Consider the following 25,846-nt stretch of genomic DNA (forward strand, 5'->3'; position numbering starts at 1 on the left):
CTACGCCCCAAGTCTTATCCCATACTTTTCATTCGCACCCTGATACAAAGCATTGCGAGATTAAGAGTAGGTTGACAGAGAAAAAAAAAGCAGAAGGAAACAAGAAAGCGCGAGAAGGCGAAGATTGACAACGATTTGGAGATAAAAAAGGCGGAAATCGGATTTTTTCTCATATGCTTTAATAATAAAACACCGGGAATTTTTATTAAATATCATCGGGAAAACCGGGAAATCGAAAATTTATTTTCAGTGGCCACCCTGTTTTTATGTATTTGGTCAATACTTTTTCATACAAACATTCCAACGAGAAGCAAAATGATAAAGCGCAAGCACATCACTCTGCTTCTTGCCTAAACAATGGGGGATCGCTACGCTGGATATTTCCGGTGAAGGCGTTGAAGAAATAAAAGAACAAACAACCGAACAGTAAACCTCTAAATTACACACAAAATGTTGTAAATTTATAATATGTACTTTTCAAATTACGCGATTGATTATGCCAGAGATGATCTGCATGAAGTGTCCAATTAATAGCGCTGAGAAACAAACTTATTAGTGCTGAATGGAATAAGCATAATAACTAAACATGTTTACAATTTTTTTACAACAATAAATAATATAATTTTATTTTAGTAATATTTTTTTATTTTTTCGGACCCCTGAAATGCATTTGAATGACGTTGAATTCTGACATTAGAGTGCTTTTTAGTTGGGTGACAGCCCAACTAGCGAACACCCAACCAACGAACCTCCAACTAACGAACATCCAACGAGCGAATCATCACTGTATATATAAGTTCAACAAGCGTGTATGCCTTTGCAGAACGTACCCCAACTTTTGACATTGGAATCGAGCAAACTTATCATCAAGCCAAATGTTTCATTGCCGTACGGTTGGCTGTCCTGCGCAGCTGTCGACACATTCTTTTTCCGGCGAGATCCTCAGGTGGACGTAACGTAGTTTTTATAATTTTAGCCGTAAAATTTTCTCCATCTTCCTACAATGAAAATCTGGAAGGATATTTTCACCGGTAAGTGACAGCCTGTTAGTGGGCGCATCCGTTAAAAGTAAAAGTGCAGCGGTAGGGATGTTATTTGCGGAGAAAAGTCTCGAAAAATAATTGGATTTTGCGGAAAATATCTGAAAAGAGCGTTCGCTGCATGCATAGCATTGCAATTCAGCCTCTGGTATGTGTGGGTGCGTGAATATGGGAGCTGGCAATATTGAATACGTGTTGTGTGGAAAATGCATTTCTTTTAAGCAAAGATTAGGAGCTATTAGTGATTTTATTCTAAAGAAGCGTCTATATGAGATAACGGTGGAAGATAAATTTTATAAATGGGCATGAAATGTCAGGAACAAAGAATGGAAGAAGTTACGAATGCTGCTATAATTAAACCTGGAGAGCATTGACCCAAATGCTATATAGAACGAAAAGGTTGGGGTGGGTCACCCTTTATGACTCATCAATAGCGAGTTTTTCCTTGTGATTTTCTCGAACTTTTTTTAATTTTTGTTTCTGTAAATTCAACTTCCAGGTGACGAGATGTTCTCGGACACATACAAGCTAAAGCTGGTTGACGATGTGATGTACGAGGTTTACGGCAAGCATGTGTCGCGCACCCTCGGGGATGTCCAGCTGGACGGCGCAAATCCTTCTGCAGAAGAGGCTGAAGAAGGTACCGATAACGCCACCGAATCCGGTGTCGACATCGTGCTGAATCATCGTCTGGTAGAGACTGGATTTGGCGACAAGAAACAGTTCACCACCTACCTGAAGGACTACATGAAGAAGTGAGTAGAAAATTATTTGTGGTGTGAGCTGTGTGAAGTTTGTGTTGGATAGTGTGAGAAGAAAATTTTTGTTGTTTGATAATTTAGAATTGTTACTGAAAATAATCAAATACAGTACAAATAGTGGAGAAAAATGAATATACGCAGATAGAATCTTTAGTAAACACGGCTTCATTTTTCAGATTGGTCACCAAGCTAGAAAAGGATAATCCCAGCGAGGTGGAAGTATTCAAGACCAACATCAACAAAGTCATGAAGGACCTTCTGGGACGTTTCAAGGATCTGCAGTTCTTCACCGGCGAATCAATGGATTGCGATGGATTGATTGCCATGCTCGAGTACCGAGATATCGATGGCGAGAGCACGCCGGTTCTGCTATGTTTTAAACACGGCCTGGAGGAGGAGAAATTCTAGACTAATTGTACAGCACCCTGCCTGCTCTGCTAGTTAATAGGTCTGTTTTTCCTTTCGACCGGTTCAGTTTATTTTTTTAAACCAAATCAAATCAATCCCTCACTGTAAAGTCTATCGCTTCCTATTTATGTGCGGCTACAGCGCAAGGTTTTTTTTACCAAACTAGTTTCAATCAAAAGAAAATTACAGTCTGATAATGATGAGTGACGATCTTTTAGTGACCACATAATTCCAATGGAGTAATAACGTATCGGTTAAGCTTTGTTACTGTTACGGAAATGCAGAAGGCAAACACCAGACAAGCTTAGCGAAGAATTCCCTTGACCATCTAATACTCGTAATAGTGCGGCTAATTTTTTTGTGTTTTTGCTACCGACTGTAAGATTACGTTGAATATTCAAGTGATTAAAAAAAACAATCTGTTTCAAGTAATGGTGACTGAATGGAAGGTGGAGAAAAGTAGATTTATCCTTCTCTTATTTGTAAACATACATATAACGCATCTCATGGATATCAGCAACTGACACTGAGATGAATTTCGGTAAGAAGAGTGTCAAATCAGGAACCAATTGAAGAAAAAAAAAAAAAAAATGCGAAGCAAACTCCAGCTATGCTTCGCATCTGTTGTAAAGGCTACGCACTTGTGTTGATTACTGTCTGAAAGAAAATTCATTTGGTGTACCTACTTTATACTAGATATTTCTAAAAAAAAATTCGAATCTGCTGAACTCAGCAGATGAAATTGGCGAAAGATGTTGAATTATTGAATTCTATTGATATTTCGATAACGCATTTATTTTTGTCAACAGCCGCGTCGCATTCGGAAAGTATATCGGACATGCATTCCCTCGTTCGTTACATTCAATTTGAAGACCCTCCAGCTCATTCGAAAAAGGAAGCAGCATTTTCTAATTTGCTTGAATAGACAGCTTGTTTGGCTTGTTTTTTTTTACGAATCGCATTCGAAAGTATTGAAAACGAGAATGTAAATGCGAAAGTGCCACATTCGTAAACCAGAATAAGGGTCACTAATTAGTAGGGTGGCAATGAAATGTATGGGAATAAATGTTCTTTTAAGTAGGGCTGAATATGACTTTTTTGTAAAATTTGAACCATTGCGACCATTATTTTGATCTTTTGTGGTAATATGACTTTAAAAGTAGGGCTGATCTCCAACGGACAACTGCCAATCCGGTTGGTAGTAAACGGATCATCGAGTCTCTTAACTGGAAATGACAACTTGCAGCACGACCATGACGGCAGAATATTTTTTGTATCGTGGTAAGCTCGTTTCAAAGCCGGAAAGCAGTTGGACGACATCGCGGAAGTGAGGCTGCTTCTACGCAAGATTGGCACGCAGTTCCACGAATGCTACGTGAACAGCATACAAAGCACCCTCGAGAATTGCTAGTTATATGTATATGACCCACATTATGTCAAAAGTGCGCCTATCGCAACCGTTATTGCCGCAAGTGCAAGAGGAAGTGTCACAAAAGGAAGGCTATTGTCAGGCTGACCAGATTTTATCGAGGGGAAAACGGGACAAATGGGTTTATAAACGGGACACATGGGAAGATTAATATTCAAAACTGTTTATTAGCCAAAGCATACAAACAATTAATATTTAGCATTTGATGAAAATTTATGTAGTTCAGTGTAGTTTTTGGCGATAAGGTCGTGAAACTAGTGATTTTGTGCTTTTGCAGGCCACATACTCATAGTCGATTCTAAAGAGGTGCCAGGGAAACCATGGCCTCCGGATTCCCACATTTTGCCCCCCCCCCTTCGAAAGTTAAAAAAAAATCGTGACACTATGAAAAACCTGGAATTTAGACAAAATCCTTTTATAACCCTTCTTTAGCGTTTTTTTTTTTCGTATAACATGTTTCTAAATTTAAATTTTACATCATAAAAAAGCCTCGACATATTACTTGGCCCTCGAGCCCCAAAACCCTTTATCTGGCCGCGCAAAGCTTTACTTCGAAAATTTTTAAAGAAATTTCCTAAAACGGTACAAAATGTTAAAACGACGAGACGGTTCAAAATGAACGAAAAAACGGTACGTCTGGTCAGCCTAGCTATTGTTCCTACACTGAGCAGGACATCGTTACGTCCAAAAGCATATCGTTGGCACGTTGCTATCTCTCAACTATGAAAATTCGAAGTTCCTGAAAAGTCCCGATTATGAGAAATATGTGTACTTGTATCTCAAAACATGCCAAAATAAATGACGTTGAGTAATACCTCACTAACTTTCACAATTTTTAAATAATTTGATTTTAAAAATTGTCATATTTTACCTTACAATCGCTCTATCTCGGAGATGGTTTAACAGAATTGACTATTTTTTTTATAAAAAAATGTGTTTTGTTATTATATAAAACTTTCTAGAACATCTCAAGTTGATCAGAAGTAGTTTGTTGGAGATGAATCGAGATAACCAAATAAATACACAAACAAGGGTAATAAACATCCAAAAAGAAAAATCGATTTATATATATTTGATAATCACTCAAGAAATAATTAGAGTGTAGCCAAATTCATGAAACATATATACACCTTGAAATTTGTTTGACTTGTGTGTAAATCGGAATGATCGTGTGAAAGCTGAGTCGAGAAAACCTATTCTTTCGACGAAGTTTGCAGCGCATGGACGCGTTTGGAATGTGAAAAAAAAAACATCACATAGTTAAGATATAATTAAAGTGAAGAAACTAATTTTAAGGTAGTCTTTCAACAAAAACAGTTATATCTCTTAGGAGATAAGACCTGGGAATTCGATAGCTCTACAACTTTGCCGAAGACAGAGATTGAACATCTCGTAAAATAAAAAAATTTGTTTTTCTAAGTGGAATACAAGCTTAATAAGCAAAATTAAAATGTCAGATAATTCTAAAATATCAGATAATTCTAATCAGAATTCTGAGCAACTCTTCCGAAGACACAAAACCCCTGAAATGTAAGAAACAGTGAGAAAAGGCTTTTGATAGTCTTTTTTCAAAACGTCATCACTATGCAACGTCTTCGGCATCGAGACGATTGATCAATTCTATTGATGGTCTGGTCCAGTCCGTACAGTAGAAGTCCGAGCTAGCTTGATAGAGAAGCTACGTTCCAGGTTTAGTGGTCTTTTTCAAAGTTCTCTTGGTCGTTGCACTAAAGTACAAGTGAAACTGTACCTCGAATCCGATTCACGCCCTGTGGATTGTCCGAAGAGGCCGGTGGCCCTCGCTACCCTTCCCGAGGTTGACACAGAGCTGGTTGACGAGGTAAGCTCACGGTCGGGAGCCACGTCGACTTTGCCTCATCGGCTATTGCAGCACTATCTCGTATGATGTCAAATAGCTCAGCGGTTTATGGCAGCAAGTGAAGACTTCTTGCCAGCGTGGTCTCGTTCATACTTCGGAGAGTTGCGAAAGCGTATCGTACGGTGTCATACGATGCAATCTGTGTCTTGTCCGGCATGATGCCTATTAGCATCGCCATCAAGGAGGACATAGAATGTTTCTACCAATGTAACCCATACAAGGTATACGAGGTATCAGAAGGTCATTCTCGATGCTCCGCTGGCAGCGGGAATAGTCTAACTCCACAAAGAGCAGATAGAAGCACCGACTTATTCCGGAGATACCGGGTTGGCTCGGGAGGCGCTATGGCGAAGTGAACTTATATTTGACACAGATCTGCACAGGTTCGGATACGCGGGGTACCCCATGTGTCCCGAGTGCGTGGAGACGGAGGAGACTGCTGAGCATGTTTCCTTCGTATGCCCCCGTTTTGTAAAAGCGAGGAGCGACATGATGGCTCTGAGCGAGCCTGGCGTTACTCCGGACAATCTAGTCCGGAGGATGTGCGACGACCCGGACATCTGTGCGGCCGCCTCCCAGATCGTCCTGGAGCTGCAACGTGTGTGGCGGGTAAACCACCAACACGCTAGTGGTAGCTAACTACCAGTCTCCAGGTAGTTAGTTAGGTGGTTATAAGAGTAAAGAGGTTGCATTACGCACAAAAGCCACTCCCCGTCGTTCCGGAAAGACCAGGGCTGGAGACTGGAGGGATTTTAGTGAGTCGGGACAGGGACCAGTAGGTGTTTGGGGGAGTGTAACTACCCCAGCATCTCTCCCCTAGTTTCATCCTCACACCCTAAGTTCTCTTCTCAGGTGTTTGTTCGCAGATTTCCTGCACCTCAAAAAAAAAAAACACCCAGCTACAAAGATTGCAAGGTAAAGGTCAGCCCGCAAGTCTGACAACGTCTCCGTTCGTGTCTGTAGTGATTATTCTACGGGTATCGAGGACGCGTTGGAATTTAATTGCTATCTTTTGCCGCCTCCGGAATATTTGTGTTGGCTAGCTGGTTCCCGCTTTTTCTCGCACATCTCTAAGATTCATATCTCCAAGTGGAAGTCCAATAGGAATTCCATAAAATGCTGACCATTAACACTCATCAAGGATTATTTCAGTACAATCGTTTGCTGCTTGAAGTCAAATAAGCCCCTGGTATTCTCCAGAGGATCATCGACAGCATGGTAGTCGGCATTCCAGCTGTCGAACCGTATCTTGACGACATCATGATACTCAGGAGGATCACGATCGCAGCCTTTACGTCTCATCTCCGCATTGAGAAGTGCCGTATTTCTCTTCCATAGATAGAATTCCTGGGTCACATCATCAACAAGAATGGTCTTTATCCAGATCCTGAGGAGACGTGCGCCATTTTCCAGATGCCAGCCCTGAAAAACGTCTAGCAGCTGCGAAATTATTTGGATGCAATCAGCTATTACGGACGGTTCATTGGCCAGATAAGAGAATTTTGTGCGCCACTGGACCATCTGCTAAAGAAAGAAGGCCGTTGGGATTAGACCGCCGGATGTCAGAGGTTCTTCGAACGTTTTGAAACAGTCCCTGTCTGATTTGTTGCTGACTTACGATCCAGATAAAAAAATCATTGATGCTGGCGATTATGCATCGGTTCCTGAACGTCGCAGTTAAGGTCAACGCACACGCTTATAGAAGCCAGCTTAACAGAACTACGGACGAATCGAGAAGGAAGCTTTGGTGCTTATTTTTACTGTTACCCATTATCACGTTGTTGAAAATATTCGGAAACAGGAAGGGTATTCCAGTTCACATTGCAAATCACCTACAACACTAGGCACTCACGCTGCTGCTTTAGGTCTTTGCCATGCTGAACGCCAACGCGAGCGATCAGGCGAGAGCCTTACCGTAGGTTACTGCACAGCTCTACTTACGGCGTTGGCGTTCAGCATGGCAAAGGCCTTACAACTTTGACATCCTGTTCGTGCCGACTACAAGCTTTAACATGCTAATCTGCTGTCACGCCTGATGAGTTCAAACAGTAGACCGGACGAAGACTACGTAATTGCTGCTGTGCACATCTAGTCGGATGTGAAAGCGATCCTCAACGACTCCATCTCTCCTTTGCCGGTCACATTCGAAATAATCGTTAAGGAAACAAGCCGTGATCTAGTTCTAAACCGTTCTAAAGTGCCTTGGGAGCGCGTTCACATCGACTTCACTGGCCCCATGGATGGGTACTACTATCAGGTTATCGTCGACGCTTACTCCAAATGGCCCGAAGTTTTCCTCTCTTCAGTGCCCACAGTACAACAACGACAGTAACAGTAGAAAGTTTTGAAGGAAACTTCGCAAGTTATGGAAATCAACGAACCCTGGTTTGAGACAATAATTTCCAGGTCATCAGTTCAACTTTCAAGCAGTTCTTAGAACCAAACTGTATCTGTCACCTGACCATTGCTTTGTATCATCCGCAGTCGAATGGACAGGCCTAAAAGTTTGTTAACACACTAAAGAGGAGATTAAAGAAGCTTGTCAAGAGGGAAAACATGGCCAATTTCCTGCATCTGCAGATCCTGTTATCCATGTACTGCTCAACCCCGAATCGAAACGCTTCTGAAGGAAAGCCACCTGCTGATCTGTTCCTAGGAAGATCGATCCGTACAACACTCGATCTTGTCAAACCACAGATTCCAAGTCCAACTGAAGTAACACGAAGCAGTTCAACAGACGCCCTTACGTCATCAAACGGAAGTTCGTAGCAGATGCTCTGGTCTACGCAGAGTTTCATCGACGCAACGCAACCAAGTGAGTTTCTGGAACGAGCGTGAAGCGCAAAGGCCGAGTAAACTAAAGGGTGAACACGAAATCATGGCAACACAGAAAACATGGTGTCAAACATCCAACATATTTATCGCATATAATTTAAACTCAGAGAGTAGTTTTATGCATTAATAATTTGCATGCATTGGATCAATTTTTGGAGGTTCCATGATAAAACGCTTTACATTTTCGGTTCACGCTATTTATAAGAGTCTGTATTATCATTTTTCTATTATTTCTCGAGCATGACCCATTCTCCTTGGTCTTTCTGAGTTTCTGTTTCATCATAGCCCAATTCTTTTCGATAGGCCAAAGCTCCGGGCAGTTTGGGGCAGGTTCAGGTCTTCAGGAACAAACTTGACCGCCTTCGCCTCATACCATTTTAAAACAGTTTTCGAATAGCAACAAAAGGCTAGATCATACACACATGGTGGATATGCTGTCTCAGAAGTCACATAAGACGTTTTTTGAGGCATTCAGTGTTTTAAATTTTACTGTTGATGGTTCCTTTTGTGACGGAAACTTGACTTCGCTTGCCACAGGTGCAGATAGCTTTCCAAATCAGGCACTTGACGGCGAATTTGAACACTTTCTCCTTCTCGAAACAGTCATCTACTTTTAACTTATCCTTTCCAGTAAAAAACTTCTGCCCTGATAGTTTTTCCAAGTCAGCTTTTACGTTTCATCATCATTCTCATAATAACTACTTTTCGTCTACAGGTTTGCTGTCTGGCGCGGGTTTTGGCAGTTGCCTGATGGCATTCATCAAGTTTTAGGAACTTTTGAACCTTGTATGTGTGTAATCTACTTCTTACTTTGATCTTCTGAACGTACGATTTCGAAACTCCAAGCCTTTTGGCCACACCATGTATTGAAGTGTTGAGATTACAGGTAAAAATTTTATTGACCTTCTCTTCAATTTTTCTGTCTGTTGATCCCGGTTTTCTTCCAGCTCCACTTGTGTGATCCAACGTCAACTTATCCTTGAACCTTTTAGGAATTTTTGAGACGGTTGAATTACAAATGTGAAGCATTTTTCCCAACACATGATGGGAAAGTTCTCACTCTTTCACTTGAATAGCTTCCATATTGGCGGCAACAAAACACACAACTGTCGAAATTCACAGGATGTAAACAATACATTCTGGAGGTGCAAAAATTACGGAATTCGGGAAAAAAGTTTAAGCCAATTGAAGGTGTTGAAATGATTTCGTGTCCACCCTTTATAACGTTATGTGGGATACTCGTCTCATTTGCTCGCACGCAAATCAGCTGAAGCAACATCATGGTGATTGTGAGAGTTCTCCAGTTTCACCCAACCTGCCATCATCCATGCTGCTGGATGAGTTTACCTTCTAACCGATGAGGCCCGCTGTTCCTGAGGTTCCAGATGAACCAGCTGACCCGGAGAATTAGTCAGTAGTCATTTTCAGTCTCCTGTCCATCGAGACTGTCCAGTCCGGAATCGTAGGTTCCCAAATTGACTGAATACCTACGATCTCTTTCAAAGGGGGTGGAATAGTCAATTGTGTCAAAAACTATCACAAAGAACGGTCGTGTTCGATTTTCACCGAAAACATAAAATCTACTAATAAAAAACGTACCGAAAAGAATAAGTAGAATGAATCTCCGTTATTTTCCTATTCTAACTTTTTCTCTGTCCTGTCAGCACTTACCTTCAGCTTATAAAACTGATTTGACAGACTTCTGCTGCATTAATCGGTTAAAGCTCCCCATTGGGGAAGACTATTTCAATCCATAAGTTTTCATCTGCTTTGCAGGGGTTTTCCTTCAATACCCAGAAAGTGGCTACAATCTTGGTTGATTCTTCTCGTTTGATGTTCATTCAAAGATTTTTCTGTTATGAGCGGTACTTCATATATTCATAAGACAGGCAGTCAATCCTCGTTTTCGCTCCCGTCCCTGAAATTGTCGATATTGATGAAAACTCAGAAGTTTGAGGTCCGTTTTCTTCGATTAATAGTGGGCCCCTGATTACTCTATGAAGTCGTTCTAAAATACGAAAAGTTATTCTTCCACCATCATCATTTTCGATAGACCAGTTTTTCATACAAATTCAGTGAATGTTTGTTGGGAGATTTCTACATTTGTTCTGTGGAATGGTACTGAAGCGATAAGAAACATTTTCGCTTTTGGCGGATTAGATTCAATAAACAACGGCATTGAATCTTAAGTGCAAAAATACCATGCGTTTCCATAAGTGGTAAACAAAATGTTTACGCTTCGTATTTTGCTACAAAACCGATGTCATCGTTGCGTTAGTTGGTAGTTTCCATCAGCTTGGGTTTGTTGAGAATGTTTTTTTTTCTCGCAAAGTTTCACACATGCGTAGTTTGGACATTCGCAACTCGTCAGGGATGCCATTTTTCGCCAACAATCTACTCGTGGTTCGAAGTGTGTTTTGCTATGTTACACTTGCACCAGTCACTAGTGAACTATTCCGGGTGAAAGGTTGACGATTACCGTCACGAGCGTCCAGTGACAGAACGAATAAACACCACACTATCATTGTGCACTTGTGTGTATAGCAGCGATTGTTATCTCATCGTTGCACTTGGCTTTGATCAATGGAAATAGTTACGTCTCGAGTGCTTGCTGAATCAAAATTAAACACCGATAACGACGAAAATCAAATAACTAATTGGTTCTGATTGAGTGCACGATAAGGAATAAAAACTCCATTGTATTGCTGGAGAAGCGAAACGAAAGGTTTTGTTTTTGGTAAGCTTGCATAAGTAGCAATACGATACGATTGACTTGCAGTGTTGCTCTGAAAAGAGAAAAAAAAACGACATGATCCATTTCGTGTTATAATTTATACAACCAACATGTGTTTAGTGGTCGTATATTTTTAGCTATTCACGAGATTCTGTTTGTCGTTCGCAGAACGAGAAATGTCCACAGTCGAAATGTGTTTCGGTGGTGTACCCTCGACATAGGCAAAGATAACAAAAGAAAATAATCGATACTGGGTGAGCCTAGAGCGGGTTATCTTCCTTACAAGAAGGTTAACCGTGGGTGGTTGAGTAAATTGGCGAAGCTGTCAAACAGTGTTGGGATTACTATGGTGGGTTGTTTTTGTTTTATCTCGTCGAACCAGCCGGACCCGGTATGTCGTACCGTTGGGGGAAATGTTTTTCATATGATTCCAGATGGAATATTTTTCTCGTGTTAGAAGATTTATTTCAATAATAATTAATGAATAAATTAATACTTTCGACTGTGGCAGATAAGTAGTAAATCGACCACACTTCGATGCAAATAATCGTGCTAGTTGGCGTCCTTCTCCTTCCCATCTTTGTTTCATCACAAGTTTTAAATTGAAAATAGTCGAACGGAATTTTCAATAAAATCAGAATAAAGTTTTGAGTGATAACATCAATGAAATATGCCTTATACCACTTGCGAGTTCTTTTAATCTGGTCGAATCAACACTAAATTTTGCTTATAAAGGATAACAGTTGTCTTCAAATGTTCTCTAATGAATGTGGGAAATAAACAGGTATTATTAACAAAAATTGTTTTATCAGTAAAAAAGTATTTATTTATTCTAACGGTATCATAATTGCAAATGTTCAGCGCAGATTTGCCAAGAAAACTATTTATTCGACGTTTTTTTGATTTTCCAGCACCAAGAAGGTTTTTGAAGATTTTTTTTTCGGATTGATTGAAACATGTGCTGATGAACTGATTTGAATGAGCTTAAGCATAAGCATTTGACCGCCCGCGGTTGCTACTCCGTTATTGCCAGATTAGCTGTAATTACATAGAGAACCAGCGGATGATACTTGGGATTAACATTCATCCTCAATGTGTTAAAACTGCTGACTTCAATCTTTATATTAAACAATACCAGCGCTGTGCTGATAAACTGATTTGAATGGCGACAAACTTTACAATATCTAGCCATGTAAACTTTGCATGTGTTTGTCCATGTTCCTATGTCTATTGAACATTTATGAAAAATACTTTTCATTGTACAGCAAAAAAATACTTTTGATTGTACAGACAGAAATATTAATCGAACTGTCTCGATTTAAACTACACTTTGCATAACATATTTTGTTAACTAAACTGAGTATTTTCCAAGGGTTGAAAAATTTTTTAGACTCAAATGTAAATTTTCGAAAGGGATGCATTTTGGCACACACCTTATTTAAAGCATTGCAGCTCAGAAACCAGTCTAAGAACATGTTGAATAAAAATAAAAATGGTTATTAATTAATATACAATGAGACAAAATGTGTTTTGATGTTTTGTTTCTGAAAATTTAAAATTACAACTAAAATTTTGATAGAAATTCCAGGAAATAGAAATGTCAGAAAAATTTCCGTTAACAAGGATTTTTAAAATTTCTTGCAGTTTGCATGTGTCCCCCTGAAAGGTTTATTATGTTACTACCACTGAACTTTAAATTTGGTTCAGTGTCAATGTCTTGATCAAAAAATAAAGATTACACCAAGTTTGTGATATAATAGTTGACACATCATTTCAAATCAATCATTTCTGGTTTAGTTGCCAAGCATTCAACCAATTTCCAGCTCGTTTTTTATAGCTGAGAACAGGATAGAATGGTGTAGCATCATACTTGCCATGTACTGTTTGAATGCTTGTGTTGTTACTTTCATTAAACTTATCTTGAACACAAATGGCTCAATCATCAATTCCTCATATTTTTTGTGAAATAATTAGCATATCTTTTTAACTGCAATCCAGTGAAAAAATGAACTATAAATAAATTAGAAAAGCAGCGGCTTTTTGTTTGTGATATATATTTTAGAGCCATGTTATAAGAGGCTTATCCTTTTTATTGAGTGTCACCGTGAAAGTGATACACTTAATTTATGCCATAAAATATACTCTATACGACGTGCATTATTTTCATGATTTTCAAACCCCCCCTCCCCCGTCGTAGAATTTAGTCACAAACATTTAGACCCCTCTGAAAAAAAGCATTCATGCTTCCTTCCTTCGGTTCTGAGAGAATCGTACAAAAATACAAGTGGTAACATAAATACAAAAAAAAAATACTTGAAAAAAAAATCACCATGTCTAATTCAATTTATTTATTTATTTGTTAATTTGATGCTTATGCAACTTCGCGTGATCTATGTCTGTGGAAAATTACAGAAAATGTTCCGGAATTCGCAAAAAACCTAATCCCTGCGCTTGCGCTTCGCGCTTTGAAAAGAAATTTGTATCTTGTAATTTTCACTGTTAAAAGCCACAAAGAAACAACGATTTTTGTTTTCAAAACAGATTGTGCGTTTGGGAATCCAAGCGATTGTTTATGTAGCAGAGCTTTCTGAAGATTCCAGAATGCTACAGATAAAACTGGAAAACTTTGTGCAATGTTTCAGTCTATTTTTAGTATACACTTTTCCTGTAAAAAAAATCGGTCTTTCAAAATAAATGCTACGTCGATTCTAATCCAACCCCTCCCCTCCCCTTTGTCTCAGTTTGTCACAAACCGATGACATCCCCCCTCCCCCCATGAATGCTACGTCATATAAGTATGGTCCCTTGTCGATGAATAGCAGTGGCAACTTTCCTCTGTTAGACATTGCTCCCCAAACCATAACAGCTGAAACATTCTGGAATCGTCCCACTGCTTTTTTATCGGCTGGAATATCACGAAGACATGCTCCATACACACAATCATTCTGCTTGTTCGAGACAGCCTCCAATCTAAACTATTTTCCATCTGAACAAAATATGTTGTGAATAGCATGCGTCTTCAGTAGTAATCGAGATCTAGCAACTCTGTCTGCAACTTTATTGCGAGATAATCCGTACATCTTTTGTTTGCTTAAAGCTTCGTATTCAAGGTGATTTTTATTTAACTAAAGCATAGTGTTGACTCTTGTTAATTCTATGAGTCATTTTTTTACCGACCGGGCTGGATTTCGCCGGAATTTTTTTTTAACTTTTTATTTTTGATTTGGATGAAACTTTACATAGACGTTTCTATGGGCAACGGATGCCATGTTGTGCTGTTGGTTTAATTTTTAGAAACTCGACTCAGTTTTGAGAAGCTATCAGAAAAAATCACAAATATTTTTCAACGGTTTGTTTGTCGGTATGACATCTTTGGCAAAGTTGTAGTTAGTAAATTTGTCTTTCTAAAAAAATATCTATCTAAAATAAATGTTTATCTAAAAGAGCTAATTTTTTAGAATCTATTTATTTATGAAATATGCAAAAGTTTACCTGAACATAGAATTTTTTTTTAAAAAACAAAGTTACTATCTAAAACTTTGCCAAAACCACTATGCCATTCAAATAAACCGTAATTATGCCCTTCGAAAATATATACCCTCTGCGAAATAAAATTAAAAAGATTTTTTTGCAAAACATTGTTGATTTTTCCATGATCAAACAATTGTCAATGTTTAGGTTCTCTTTTGTAGTTTTCATAAATGAATGAACTTTTTTAGATAAATAATTTTTGATTTTTCTTCAACTTTGTTTTCAAAAAATAAACAATTTTTTCAGAGTGTATGTTTTTTGGAACGAAAAATAGATTATCTACAACTTTGTCCAAGACGTCACTCCGATCAAACAAACCGTTTGGCTTTAAAAATATTTGTAATCATCAATACCTTCCCAACATAGCATTTTTCAATAGCTTCTCGAAAATGTGTCGTGTTCCAAAAATTTAAACAAATAGTACAAAATGGCATCTTTTGCCTATAGAAATGTTTACGACAAATTTTAGCTAAATCAAAAATGGTCGATTAAATTGGTTGCCCGCTTTTTGTGGAATTGGACATTAGCAACCGGTGAAACCGTACTGATGGGACTCTTAGCCACGCAACAAAGCAACACGAATTGTGTTGCTTCTAAGCCGCAACGAGATTTTTCTTCTGTCTTATAGAGCAGATAGCAGAAGGAGCAGCGCACTTCCAGCCACGCAAAAGTATATGGAGTTATTGCGTGTTGCATATTGCCGCTGTGCGACTGGATGAAAACTAAATTATGGTCGTGCTGAAATTTGAATGGAGTTCGGAATGCTGCTGTAAAGTCGACCATTTTTGTTAATGCGACATTTTGAGTGGAGCCTCGCGTAGCGTTTCAACGTCAAAACTGGACTTTAATGGGTTCATTTGCAGGCTCCCCACCACTTACCCTTCCTTTACGCTGAAATCTATAACACCTTTGCGTGACTTCCTCTTATCAAAAACATAACTCCCGACAAAACTTTTGCAGGGAATTATAATTGGTGATATTTGGCAAGAGGAACGAGCATCGGTATAGTAGAACAGTAAGCGTGTAAAAGGAAGAGTATCACATTACACACAAGCAGTGATAGACAATAATAATAAGCATGCCACTTCTCAATAGCGGTATTGCTAATAATACAATACTATGCAAAGACTATCATGGAAAATGTAAAAATAGCTTAATTATTATTCAAAGAGAAAGTACACAAAGAGAATCTCTCAGTGTAACTTAGGTCCTTTTTGAAAGCTACGCGAGAAGTGTAATGAATTTTTTGGAACGAATTCTGCATTTTTAGCAAAAAAACATGCTAAACTTTTGACTGAACTAGGATTGGTTTCGTGTTTACTGCTGTTAATATATTATCGAGTTGTGGTTAACATTACACTACTTCGTATCTGTAGCGGATTCTGACCACAGTTGCAATATGATAAAAAAATTCCCGTTTCAATTTAAGAGTTTACTTTTTATTCTCACATGCTAAGCGAGTGCTCTACTCTAACGGGTAATAACTAAAAATCTGGAATATTTTTGGAGCTCTTTTACTTCACAACAAACACGCTCAGAGAGAAATGAGAATATGTATATGGAAGCTCTATCTTTTCTCTTCATGCCAGTATTGTAGTAGTATTTTGCATGCTCAGTTCGTTCCAAAAAGACGTCCAAACAAGGAGCATTCCGCAAGCGCATTGTACGGACGCTATAAACTGCACAACAATTTTAGTGAAAACTTCACGATGAACTATTTTGAGAGCAAGAATCTTTCGGTTCCTATTGTGTTGTGTCCTGCGAATCTCAACTATAATCCGCCAGGAAGGTAGTGGAAGATCGGTCAGAGTAGTGGACAGAAAAGGACTTTTTCCTTTTTATCAAATCGTGGTTCAAGCCTAGTGGTTTGGCTATCAATCAAAATATATACCAGAACTAGGGTTTGCAATATTCCCGGGAATCGATTTCCCGGGAAACGGGAATGAAAAACCTCATTTCCCGGGAACCCGGGAATGGAAAATAAATTAAAAATAATGAGATTTCAAATAAAGTTTATAATAAAAGGCAACTAAAAATCGTTTAAAATTTCGTTACAAATTCGTATGTAGAGCGAATAAAAAAAAAACAAAAGATATTCAAGTTTACATCAGCAATTCGCGATCGACTTTTGCTGCAAATATTTGCAGAAAGGGACGTTTCAAGGTCTGCATGTCGTTAAACAATCCCTTCAGATCCGTTGGCAAATTTCCGTTAAGCCCAAATAATTTAATTTCCTTCTGTAAAACTTTGCTTAAGTCCGCTAAATCACCGCGGGTATTTGATTTCTATAATATTTCCAAATCATCGATTCCAGTTTGTTTTCATTAGAAACCTGAGTGTCCAATGCTTTTAGTTTGTTGAAGAGAAAGCTGAGTGTTAGGCAGGCATTAGACGATTATTAGATTAGATTTGCTATATTTGGTACGGACTTTTTTGGGCAAAATTGTTTTCGGAGTAATAGGTGTATTTCTATACTATTACACTATAGTAAATATTTGCTCAAAACTTTGTTTGCTTAAACGTAGTAAAGCGCTCATTTTAATCAAATGTAGTTGCTATGCCATAACGATGCGAGTTATTTTTCGAAAAAAAAACTTCGAAGAAAATCTAGTTGTCATTAGCAGAACAATATTCTAAAATGACTCAAAATAAGTCAGTTTTAGAGCATTTAAATGTCTACGTAATTAACCTGCAAAAAGATTTTCATGTGAAATAACGACCACGACCCAAGTTACACTGATTGTTAGTTTTATTAAAGTATTTCTTTCTGGTCGCATTGATTCACGAATTTCAATTTGTTTAATCAATTTACAGGTTTCAAAAATTTTTGTCAATGAACGAAAAAAAAAATTCCAGTCAGCTATTCGCTCAGTAGTGAACTAACTAGCAGAGAACAGCATTGGACGAAGCAAATATTTGCGCAATTTTTCATTTACTGAATCAAACAGAAAATATTTTTGACAAATAATCTGATATCACACGGTAAGCTAATATTGACTGTCATTTCAAGCAAACTTCGTGTAATAGCCACTTTAGTGCTGCTTTTCACTTTGACGACGTCAGATTCGAGTTTTAATATGGTATTTAGTTTTATTGCTCTATTGTATAGAAAACTATAAAAAAATCTTGCGATATTTTTGTAGGAACTCGGGAATCCCGGGAAAAGGTATTTCCCGGGAAATCGTTCCCGGGATTGCAAACCCTAATCAGAACGAATGTTTAAACAACATTATGATTCCATTTCTTCCAAAATAGCATACAGATGAAAAGTATGTGTTTTGGCCAGAGAAAATATCATCACAGTACGTCGAAAAACATAAACGTTTCTGATCAACCAGTCCATTTTTACCCTAAATACGCAACCCAACGAATCCACCTCAGTGTCGTCCAATCGAGGATTTCTTTGGGATTTTGAGTTCCTTTGGTGCAAAAATAACTGGAGATCAACAAACTGTGAACAGTTCATCGGTAGAATCAAAAAATGCATTCGAAAAGCTGGCTTAAAGACCGTACAACGCTCATGTTTTGGCATCATCAGAAAACTTCGTCGGGAGGCCGGTAACGGACCTTTCTCAAATGCTAATTTTGTTGGTTCACAATGAAAGTATCATCAGTTTAATAAATCAGTTTTTTTTTTAAATTCATCCACCTTTTTTGACAGCTGTAGAAAAAAATTCCAAATTTTTATTTGTCACCCGTTATCTGAGCTACTGACTCTGACGCTGAAAATGGTTTTCTATCGTCGTACCTAAACTCGCAGGCTAAACATGAATGAGACTAACACTGACTGAACATTCGAAGAAAAAATCAATCGGAAAAGCTGCGGCTAACCAACCACGAGCTCACTTTCTATTCGCGATGTGTATCTTAGATATATGCTGTAAGAGGCCCAACATTTTTTGCAAGAGACTTCACCTTTTCTTTATTTTTTTTCTTCTCATTAGTTTAGCAAAACGCGGAGATTTTATTCCGTATGTAATACGAATGTACGGAAAATGAACTTTGTGTTGATAACCAGTGTTTTTGTGTTGGTATTAAGTAGAAAAGGAGCACGCAACAATACAACTCGAATCGAGTTGCGGCTTTGAGCGACAAACAACTTCTTCTTCTCGTGTCGGATGAAAACAGATAGCAGGACGTGCTACGCTCTCAGTCACGTAACGCTGTTGCTTGTTGCATATTGATATATGTTATGATATTAGTTTGAGTCGAAAGCTGACCCTTATATAGGCTAAAGAGTGCATTCTCGGTTAATAAGGTATAATATTCTGTCTGTAACTGTTTTTATACTTCCTTTTGCACACCTGTTTAGAAACGTAGTTCTACGTCAACATCAGCTGCTGTTCTGCCGCCTACGGGTCGAGCCAGTTTCCGGTGAGAGTCAACCGTCCTCTTGCTGCAGGAATTGGTTATACAATAAAGACTATATTTCGGCATGTTACTATTTATTCGTGATTACTGAAAGTTAAACTTCCGTTAACGTTAATTTTAGTTTATTCAAATTATTTGAATGCTCGCTGCTGGTCCTCTTAATTTATATCAATTTAATTTGAACAAAAGGTTTCTCAGCCCTTTTCTTCTGGAATATTTCTTGTAAAACGATCTACAACACTTGAAATGTGACTAGTTCGTCAGCTGCTCCACAGAAGCTTTATTAACCCGTAAAGACCAGGGACGGAACTTGTTTTTTGAAAATGCTCGTTCTCAGCACTGGAACGGCCGTTTTGGGAAAACTTGGATTTTTATTCAAGGGGAATAGTTGTTCTAAGCTTTGGTAAAGGTGCCACCCCTCTGGACCCCTCGCTGTTTTTGTGAGACGCAAATATGTCTGTGTTTTTTTCTCATTTTTCAAACAGATTGAGTAAACACTGGGAATTTTCATACGTATCAATTGCTCATTGTTTCAAATCATGTCAGGTGGATGAAATATGGTATGTAAGAGTGAATTTTAAAGTTTCCAAATAATTTCAGTACAAAATCACAAAACTACGAATTTTTATAAAAATTCAAACAACAAGACCGTTCTTCAAATTTTAGGCTCTACATTTTTGCGGTAAGGTCTCCTGAATCCATACGTGATGAAATATTTATTTTAGCATGCAAATATTTTGAGAAAAACCAGTTTAAATTCACCAAAGTACGTATTTTCATGGAAACCTGATTTTCTCAGTCTCCCACGGTAGGTTTCAACTTAGCTCTTTAATATTCAAGCTCTATATTTTTAGAGCAACGTCTTCTGAATCAAAAGATGATGAAAGATTTATTCTAGCATGCACAGATTTGGAGACAATCAAGTTTTCATAAGAACTCGTACTTTAGTGAGTTCAAACTCGTTTTTCTCTAAATCTGTGCATTCTAGAATAAATCTTTCAGCATCTTTGGATTCAGAAGACGTTACTCTAGAAATAGAGAGCTTGAAAATTGAATAGCCAAGTTGAAACCTACTGTGGGAGACTGAGAAAATCAGGTTTCCATGAAAATATGTACTTTAGTGAATTTAAACTCGTTTTTCTCAAAATATTTGCATGCTAAAATAAATATTTCATCACGTATGGATTCAGGAGACCTTACCGCAAAAATGTAGGGCTTAAAATTTGAAGAACGGTCTTGTTGTTTGAATTTTTATAAAAATACGTAGTTTTGTGATTTTGTACTGAAATAATTTGGAAACTCCAAAATTCACTCTTACATACCATATTTCATCCACTTGACATGATTTGAAACAAGGAGCAATTGATACGTATGAAAATTTCCAGTGTTTACTCAATCTGTTTGAAAAATTAGACAAAAACACAGACATATTTGCGTTTCACAAAAACGGGGAGGGGTCCAGAGGGGTGACACCTTTACCAAAACTTAGAGCAACTATTCCCCTTGAATAACAGTCCAAGTTTCCAAATCGGCCGTTCCAGTGCTGAGAACGAGCATTTTCAAAAAACAAGTTCCGTCCCGGGTCTTTACGGGTTAATACTATGTTATTTGTTAGACATTGATGCGTTCATCGATGTAAAGGTCTCCATTTAATTTTTATCAGGTAAGAATACTGAATACAACTGGTGGGAAAGCCTGAATAACTTTTTGTGTTTTCAACAAACATGTTGTTGAATCACAGCACAATTTTTAAAAATCGTTAATATTAACAAATTTGTAAAACAACTTGCATTTGAGATTACATTCTCTCCTAAAACGTTCTCAATAATAAGATAATAACTGTAATTGTTTCATATGTTTTTGGAAAGTGATCTGAATGGCAAGGTGAACTCGTTGCTCACCTAATTTTATGAATGTAGCATTTTTCCTCAACTCTTCAATGGTAGTGTCAAATTTAAAATCGGTGGTTGCAAACTTGCTCATGAACAAGAAAATCCAAGATGGCGACCAATTTTGTCTACTTCAAATGAAAGCTCTATTATTCCTCCAAAACAACGTACTGTTTGTGGAGAGTTCAATTATTGTGATTGTACTCTAGAGTTTAAAAAAAGTGATAATTTTCAAATTTAGACTTTCTTTTAAAGCGACTGGAACGAACTCCATATTTAGTACTTTCTAAAATTTTTGACTGTTGGCTCTCAGATTCAATTGTTTTTTTTTTTTTTTATTAAAGGGGGGATTTGTTAGTAGCTTAAGTATTTATGATAAATATTAGTAAATAATGAGTATGTGTGTTCAATCACAAATGATGACTTCTCAACACTGTTAGAAATTTGTAATTTTAATTGTTGGGATTTGTTTGCTTTCGCAATTAGGACATTCGTAGGGATTTAAACCTACTTGTCAGAAGAGGGGAAGTAAACTTACAACTAACTTAAATGCTAACTTATTGGCTATAAAGAGAGCTTATCGTAGCAATTGAGGATTGCAACGATTTTTGTCGAAAATTGTTAATAATTTTATTTGACATAGCTTCTGATGGTTCAACACCAGTAAGTCTATGTAATTCGAGTGTACCAAACCAAGGAGGACGCTTCAAAATCATTTTCAGAATTTTATTACGAATCCTTTGGAGCGTTTTTTCCTTGTTGAACAGCAACTTGACCAGATCGGTACAGCATAAAGCATTGCTGGTCTAAAAATTTGTTTGTAAATCAAAAGTTTGTTCTTTAATCAAAGTTCAGAATTCCTGTTTATGAGAGGATGTAAACATTTCGTATATTTGATGCACTTGGCTTGTATACTCTCAATGTGCTCTTTGAAAATAAGTTTTTTATCATAAATTAGTCCCAAGTACTAAACCTTGTCGGACCAACTTAAAATAACCCCATTCATCTTGCCAACGTGATTATTGTTTGGCTTGAGGAAAGAAGCCCTAGGCTTATGCGGAAAAATTATCATTTGAGTTTTAGAAGCATTGGGAGAGATTTTCCACTTTTGCAAGTAGGAAGAAAAAATATCTAAACTTTTCTGCAATCGACTGCATATGACACGAAGACTTTTTACTTTTACGGAAATGCTTGTGTCATCGCAGAACAATGACTTTGTGCATCCTGGAGGCAAATCAGGAAGATCTGAAGTGAATATGTTGTACAAGACTGGACCTAAGACTGAACCTTGAGGTACACCTTCTCTGACAGAAAATCTATCAGATTTTGAATTCTGATAGACAACCTGCATAGTTCGATCAGTAAGATATTTTTTTAAAATTTTGATTAGGAAAATTGGAAAATTAAAAGTTTGCAAACCTTTATAAAAAGAGCAGCTCCAGTGGAATAACCTTCAGATTTGTTAGCTCGTATCATATTAGTAACTCTGAGCAATTGATGAGTTGTGGAATGCCCATGGCGAAATCCAAACTGTTCATTTGCAAAAATTGAATTTTCGTTGATGTGTGACATCATTCTGTTAAGAATAATTCTCTCAAACAGTTTACTTATTGAAGAAAGCAAACTGATTGGTCGATAACTTGAAACTTCAGCTGGGTTCTTATCCGGTTTTAAAATGGGAGTAATTTTTGCATTTTTCCATAATTTGGGAAAATATGCAATTTTGAAGCAGCAATTGAAAATTTTCACTAAAAATTCCATTGTGCTCTCAGGGAGATGTTTGATTAGTATATTAAAGATTCCATCGTCACCAGGTGCCTTCATATTTTTGAAATTTTTAATAATTGATTTAATCTCATTCAAGTTAGTTTCAATTATTTCTGCAGGAAAAAAATTCTGGGAAGAAATTAAATCAAATTGACGTGTGACTTCATTTTCAATTGGACTCACAAAATTCAAATTTGAGTTATGAACACTCTCAAACTGCTGAGCAAGTCTTTGAGCCTTTCGTTCATTGGATACAAGAAAACGTTCACCATCTTTTAAAACTGGAATAGGCTTTGAAGGTTTCTTAAGAATCTTCGGCAGCTTCCAAAATGGTTTTGAATATGGTTTCAATTTTTCAACTTTAGTCTCAAAATTTTGATTTCTCAGAAGAGTAAATCTATGTTTAATCTCTTTCTGTAAATCTTTATAAATAGTTTTAAAAACAGGGTCACGAGCACGTTGATATTGACGTCTGCGGACATTTTTCAAACGAATTAGAAGTTGAAGATTTTCGTCAATTATTGATGAATCAAATTTCACTTGAGCCTTTGGAACAGAATAATTCCTGGCATCAACAATTGCACATTTTAATGCTTCCAAAGCGGAATCAATATTCACTTCGTTTTGAAAATCAAGCTCATTATTGAAATTTCTCTCAATATGAGTTTTGTATCTTCCCCAATTAGCCTTGTTATAATTAAAAACAGAGCTCATAGGGTTTAAAACTGATTCATGTGATAAAGAAAAAGTTATTGGAAGATGGTCAGAATCAAAGTCAGCATGTGTGATCAAATCACTACATACATGACTTTGATCTGTTAGCACCAAATCAATTGTTGAAGGGTTTCTTACAGAAGAAAAGCATGTAGGACTATTCGGAGACAAAATAGAATAGTATCCTGAAGAACAATCATTGAATAAAATTTTGCCATTGGAATTACTTTGAGAATTATTCCATGAACGATGTTTAGCGTTAAAATCGCCGATTATGAAAAATTTCGAACGATTTCTGGTGAGTTTTTGTAAATCACCTTTAAAATAATTTTTGAGCTCGCGTGTGCATTGAAATGGTAAATATGCTGCGGCAATAAATAAAATCCCAAGTTCAGTTTGAACTTCAATTCCCAAAGTTTCAATAACTTTCGTCTCAAGATGGGGAAGAGCACGATGTTTGATTCGGCGATGAATAACAATTGCAACTCCACCGCCGGAACCCTGAATCCTATCAATATGAACCACGTAATTGGGATCATATTTTAATTTTATGTTAGGTTTCAAAAATGTTTCAGTAATAATTGCAATATGCACATTATTTACTGTTAAAAAATTAAAAAGCTCATTCTCATTGGCCTTCAATGAGCGAGCATTCCAATTTAATATTTTAATTGTTTTATTTAAAATCATTGCTAAATTTTAAATTAGAAACAATTTTAATAGTAAAATTTGTGCCTATTTGAATGGCTTCAAACATTGATTTTGCCTGCAACATGGCGTTCATAAGATCGAACATTGCCTGTTGCAAAAAAGAACGTTTACCTGCCGTAATAGGCCCCAGGCAGTTGACATTAGAAAAAATATTTTCGGCAGCAATATTAGCTGGAGTAACAGGTGTACAATTATTTTCTAGCGTGTTTTGCTTACCCATATTAGCGGTCATTTTCGAACTACCAACATTAGGCGGTAGAATGTTCGAACTACCTGTAACCTGTGCATATGTTAAACGGGTATGCAAAGGAGTAGGTACACTATGCGTCACTGGTACGCTTGGAGAATTTTGTTTTGAATTTTGTTTACCTTGCCTTGCCTTAACAATTGCCAAACGGGCTGGGCATTGATAAAAATTCGACATATGGTTGCCGTTACAATTCGCACAGCGAAAATTTTTACTCTCTTTCACAGGACATGTGTCCTTTTTGTGAGAAAAGTCTCCACAAATGAGGCATTTTTGGTCCATGTTACAAATCTTTGAACCATGGCCATAACGTTGGCAAGCAAGGCATTGGGTGATATGCTTTTCACCTCCGCCAAACTTTCGATATAATTCCCATTTTACACGCACGTTATATAAAGCATGTGCTTTTTCAAAAAAATTTAAGTTATTAACCTCACTGCGGTTAAAATGAATTAAATAATTTACAAGGGAAATTCCAGTTCGCTGACTGTTTTCGCCTCGTGATTTTTGTTTCATCAGAATTACTTGGGTAGGGGCTATACCAAGTAATTCTGTCAAAGTAATTTTGATCTCATCAACGGTTTGATCGTTGGTGAGACCTTTCAATACGACCTTGAACGGCTTGGCGCTCTTCGTATCATATGTACAAAATTTATACATCTTTTCAGTTAAATACTGAATAAGACGATTCCAATCTTTCAATGTTTGGGCCAGTAAACGGCATTCGCCTCTTCGGCCAATTTGATAAGTAACTTTGACGTCGGAGAGAAACGTAGAAAGTTCTCTTTTAAAAATATTAAATTCAGAAGCAATAGTTACCACAATAGGTGGAACTTTCTCCTTTTTTACAGAAATTTCACTTTGAATAGTTTTACTTTCGAACATTTCAATTTCGCCGGCTCCTTGCTCAGGCAGAATATCATATAAATTTTCACTGCATAAGCTAGTTTCAGAAAGAGATGCCTCTCTTTTCCTCCCCGTAGCGATGCGTGGTTTCTTTTTTCGTCCTGCCATTTCAGGTGATACGAAAAAAGTTCAAAAATAATATCAAATTGCAAGTATTGAGAAAGAAAGAATAGGTAGTCTTGAGAAAGACTGATGTAAGTTAACTTCCAGGTAATCTTTAAAAGACACACTGACTAAACACAAACTTTGAAGCTATAGGCAGTCAAAGACCAGTCCACAAGCAACCGAAAATACGTCTGATCTGTCGGGCAGCTCAGGACGCACTGATTCAATAGTTTGCGAATCTCTGCACCTTGATATTTTCGAATATTTCCTGAACGTTGGTGCTCTGTTGATTTTCTTTCCAAATTTTATTTGGTAACTTTATTTATTACCGTTCAATGCCGTGGATGATATGATCGGCGTTCGGGTCTTATAATGTTTCATAATTCTAGTGTCCCTTTTCACATTATTCGTGATTCTTCAGTAACAATTATAAATTCCATAAAATGTGCGATCAAAGTTGCACAGTTCACTTTTTGATATCAATGATAATAACGCCCAAAATGAGTAAAAAGAAGCGAA

The 25,846-nt window shown here is 37.4% G+C and overlaps 1 protein-coding gene and 1 long non-coding RNA gene across 2 annotated transcripts; one reads left to right on the forward strand and one right to left on the reverse strand.

Annotated features, from left to right (window-relative positions):
* The first annotated feature begins 883 nt into the window (after window positions 1–883).
* On the forward strand, window positions 884–2,845 carry LOC129732946 (translationally-controlled tumor protein homolog). Its single transcript, XM_055694419.1, has 3 exons — window positions 884–1,031; window positions 1,540–1,795; window positions 1,978–2,845. The coding sequence occupies exons 1-3, from the start codon at window positions 1,004–1,006 to the stop codon at window positions 2,207–2,209; spliced, it is 516 nt and encodes a 171-aa protein (XP_055550394.1). The 5' UTR covers window positions 884–1,003; the 3' UTR covers window positions 2,210–2,845.
* A 6,913-nt stretch (window positions 2,846–9,758) lies between these two features.
* LOC129732948 (uncharacterized) lies at window positions 9,759–11,302 on the reverse strand. Its single transcript, XR_008729391.1, has 3 exons — window positions 11,197–11,302; window positions 10,421–11,138; window positions 9,759–10,360 (listed from the first exon to the last, which is right to left on the reverse strand). It is a non-coding gene; the product is annotated as an uncharacterized LOC129732948 (long non-coding RNA).
* Between the last annotated feature and the right edge of the window lie 14,544 nt (window positions 11,303–25,846).

This window comes from Wyeomyia smithii, chromosome 3, assembly GCF_029784165.1.
Source record: "Wyeomyia smithii strain HCP4-BCI-WySm-NY-G18 chromosome 3, ASM2978416v1, whole genome shotgun sequence".
Lineage (NCBI taxonomy): Eukaryota > Metazoa > Arthropoda > Insecta > Diptera > Culicidae > Wyeomyia > Wyeomyia smithii.